At 37.3% G+C, this 4,068-nt stretch overlaps 1 protein-coding gene across 1 annotated transcript; it reads right to left on the reverse strand.

Moving 5' to 3' along the window:
* Positions 1 to 1,019: 1,019 nt before the first annotated feature.
* Positions 1,020 to 1,793, reverse strand: LOC5569910 (clavesin-1). The gene has a single exon (XM_001658757.2). It carries the CDS (start codon positions 1,791 to 1,793, stop codon positions 1,020 to 1,022), a length of 774 nt encoding a protein of 257 aa, XP_001658807.2.
* Positions 1,794 to 4,068: the final 2,275 nt, after the last annotated feature.

Consider the following 4,068-nt stretch of genomic DNA (forward strand, 5'->3'; position numbering starts at 1 on the left):
CATATGACGTTATTAAAGTGCCAACTTCAGCCTCAATAACCCCAAAAATTGATCAACATTTTGAGCTGGAAAAACAGATTTTGGCACAAATTATGACGTTGCCAACTCGATGCGGTGGTTAGAACTGTGGACAACTAGATCACAATTATTTCATTTGACATTCCAGCAAATCTAATGAGGAATATTTCATTTGAAAAGTTTCATGGCTGAAGTTACGCAGAATTGTGTGTTACGCGACTTTAAGTGAATACCCCTATTATACTTCAGGAACATCTTTTCTTTTCTCAATCTTCCTCTTATTGCCGAACATTTCCGTTGAACATTTACTCTTATGAATTAAGCCCTACCCATCGCTATAATTAGTGCACTTGGGTCAATGTTCATCCGTTTAGGCTATTTTTACTAAGAATACAAAGCTACCATTTGGTTATGCATGATTTCAATGAATACGGAATTTGTTTGAGTGGAGAAAATCTATGCGGGCTTCTCACGGCGGTATCTAGATTTAGGTACATGAAACTCCCATAACATATTGAACATATTTTGGCTAAAAGATAATTCTGATCCATTCACTCATATGGATCTGAGACAAACTGACAATAAACACGACTTGTTTTTTCATATAAATAATCAATTTGCCTTGGCAACTCCGGCAACAGGCAAACAGAAAAGCTCCATGCATACTTGATAATCTTCTCAATATCAATATTAATATCATTAATAAATATTAATATTTTAATACTGGATCTAGTGTCCTGCCCCATGAGCCAAACTTTGAATTTTCAAGTTCACAGGTCTACAAGACCTGATATCCGTGCGCGTTGAAAATTTGATCGATTAGTTGCATGCTGGTGATGATGAATCGATCAAATTTTCAGCTCAGAGTACTGTTTGGTTCTCTGGAATAGTGCTGTTAAAAATTCGATTTTTGGCTTTGTTTTAAAGTTAACACTTTAACTCTAGTGTACATAAAACATTACTTGAGACTGATAATCATTATAATCTAAACTACGGAAAACTTAGAGAAAACAATACTCAACAGGCACAAAGCTTACAAACACTCTGCTCCTGATTTTCTCGCTCATCAGCTGTAGCACCATGTTGGCAAAAGTCCGCGTCACCTTTTGTGCGTTCACAAAATGCAGTTCCTGGAAACGTCCCGCCGACGTATGGTCTAGCAGATCGACCAACTTCCGAATGTCCTGGATGCTGATCTGCCCCAACACGGACATATCAATCTTCTCCATATCGTAGATGCACACTATTCCAGCACATTGGGCTTCATTCGTGTCGAAGTGTACTTCCCCTAACATAAAGTTCATTTTAATTGCATTTTCTATCGACGACTTTTCCGCATCAAATCCACTCGAAAAACTGAAGAACACTATTCGACCTTTCGCATCCAGCTGTGGCAGCGGGAACAAATATCCACCATCGATAAGGACACTCAATTCCGGATCATCTGCACTCAACTGACCAAACCAGTCTTTGTGGATTGCGAGAGCATGCAAGTAATTGTCCAGCATCTTCACAGTCCTTAGAAACGAATATTTATTGGTTCGAAGGAACCTCAACAGAAATGGCGCATCCGTTCTACATCGCTTGATTGTAGCAGTTTTGGAAATCCACTCACGTAGCTGTTGCACACTTTGTTTTCGAATGTTCTCATTTTCACCAAGTTGTTCAGCAAGTGTTTTATACAAAGGATCAAGTTCCTCCACGTCATCGTCGTATGTATTTGGCACTTTGTTCACACTGGGCACTTTGAAATAGTATCCCACATTTTCTGCCATGCTTCCGATCTGAGTTGTTTGTTCCACTGCAAACGTTCGATTATCGACTAAGCACGAACAGTGGAAACAACTGCAAATTTATTGAATTCACTCGGCACTGCAGCCCGTTGAACTTTAGCTTTTTTATGATCTTTTGTCAATCAGATAAAGATTCAAGTTTCATGGGCAGAAAGTCGATAAAAAACTGGAGCTGGATTTTCGCCGATGGTTCTATATAACATGATTGCCACTAAGTAAACCATTCAGTTTATCACGTCTGATTTCAAGGTTCTTCGATGGTATTACCGGCTGGAAATTGATTTCGGAGTTTTGAATATTGATAGATTTTTTGTAAATGCTCTTGGTAAAAGATAATTGTATCGGTCTCATTGAGGTCAGTATACAGCTAGGTTTACTGTTTGACTGTTTTCAAACATTTCAACAGTATTTTTAGGGGATTTTTTTCGATTAACAGAAAACTCGATGGTCCCTTGTATCGTAGTTGCACTGGTTTTGTGTTCTGTAACTCAATACCTCCCTAACTTGATGGTCCCTTCAATATCGAGTTAGGCTCTCCCTAACTGTTGTTAGTTGATTGTTTTTCAATAGTTGGACCTTTGGGTCAATTATTTCAATGTTTGATGAGACAAATGAGCGCATAAATTTATTCCTATCATTATTGAGCTAATCGTACCACTTCGGTTTAGCTAGCGTTCGTCTAAAATCGGTGGATCACCTGTGCTACCATGGGAAAGAGAGGGTTAAACTCGTCAAGGGTTCAAGTAAAACGCACTGGTTAAGGCACATGAGTCCGTTGCTCGATAAATACTTTTTTATTATTATTTCATCGTGTTACGACCAACCAGCCGAGTGGAGGTTTGAACAACTACCGTCAAATTTTGAATGGTGTGAAACTATAAGTGAAGACTCGCAAATGTTTCACTTTATACAACAAACAATGAAAGTGTCGCCTAAGCGGGCGCCGTCATGCGATGAAATTCCCAACTAATCAATTTGTTGACTTTTCTTGTTGCAAATCTTCAACGAAGGAAATATAAGATAGATATAAGCGCCCAAAGTATCAAAAAATTGCTATTCTTAAACTTCTTCCACAATAACCCCTCCCCGCGATAAATCGTCCTCCCTTAGAATTTTCTCATATATTTTAGGAAAACTCAATTAACTGTTCTTTTTAAAACTGTAGAAGAAATCGAAAATCCATTTGAATTTCGCAAAGTTATCGCGATTCAAATTGGTGGTCAATATGACTAAAACAAAAATGACCCTAAATTTGAAGCATTTAGTGAAAAATTTCAATGATCTGTGACCAATTAAGGTAGAAGCACCGGTGTTTGCAATAGTAAAAGTATTTGCCACCCCCGATCATATACTGTTTTACGACGTGAATTTGCATAAATCGTTAAGTGTTCATTCTTCTTCTTTCTGGCGTAACGTCCCAAATTGGGATAAAACCTGCATCTCAGTATAGTGCTCATATGAGCATTTCTACAGTTATTAACTGTGAGCTTTATTTTCCTATTGACCATTTTCGCATATTCATATCGTGTGGCAAGCACAAAGGCACTATATGCCCGGAAAAGCCGAGAAAATTTCCGTTATGAAAAGATCCTCGACCGCACCACATTAAGTTATGTAGCTACATTCATAAAACTCTTAAATTGAAAGGGATGAATTCTCGAAAACTTATCCAAACAGACTCAAGTCAGAATAGTAAACAAACTTACTTTACCATTCATACGTGTTTTGCAGACAAAATTGTACACATTCCGCTCTAAACCCACTATAATTTTCACTTTTATAACGTTTAATGGAGAGACAAAGTAACTTAACCACTAATCAAAACAAACAAATACTTGGGTCCATTTTACACTGGTACAAAAACGTCATAAGTAACTGAATGAAACGGCTCATCATTTTGTCATTCAATTTTTGTGGGAAACAATAGAAACTGCCGTGAGTTCGGGTGAAATTGATCAGTAGGGTGAAATTGTTCACCGTGTCACTCGATTTTATTTCTTCCTAATCGAGCACAAATATCAATGTCGTCTACAATGAATGAACGTTATTTGCCGTAACTATTGTCGAATTGTGTGTTGTTAAGTATTTTGCGTTAAAAATGTTTATTTCTATGAAAATAATGCAAAATGCCAAAATCATGTACGGCGCAGTATTGACAAATCTTCATAAACTTCTATTTCTAAACAAGGATTTGAACATGGTATTAACTTGAAAGTTTGTGAGAATGCTTAAAATATATGTAACTTGCAGACCGTGT

Source organism: Aedes aegypti, chromosome 2 (genome assembly GCF_002204515.2).
Source record: "Aedes aegypti strain LVP_AGWG chromosome 2, AaegL5.0 Primary Assembly, whole genome shotgun sequence".
Taxonomy (NCBI): Eukaryota; Metazoa; Arthropoda; class Insecta; order Diptera; family Culicidae; genus Aedes; species Aedes aegypti.

Coding starts and splice junctions, on each gene's coding strand:
- LOC5569910 (XM_001658757.2), bottom strand. CDS start 1,793: ATGGCAGAAAATGTGGGATACTATTTCAAAGTGCCCAGTGTGAACAAA.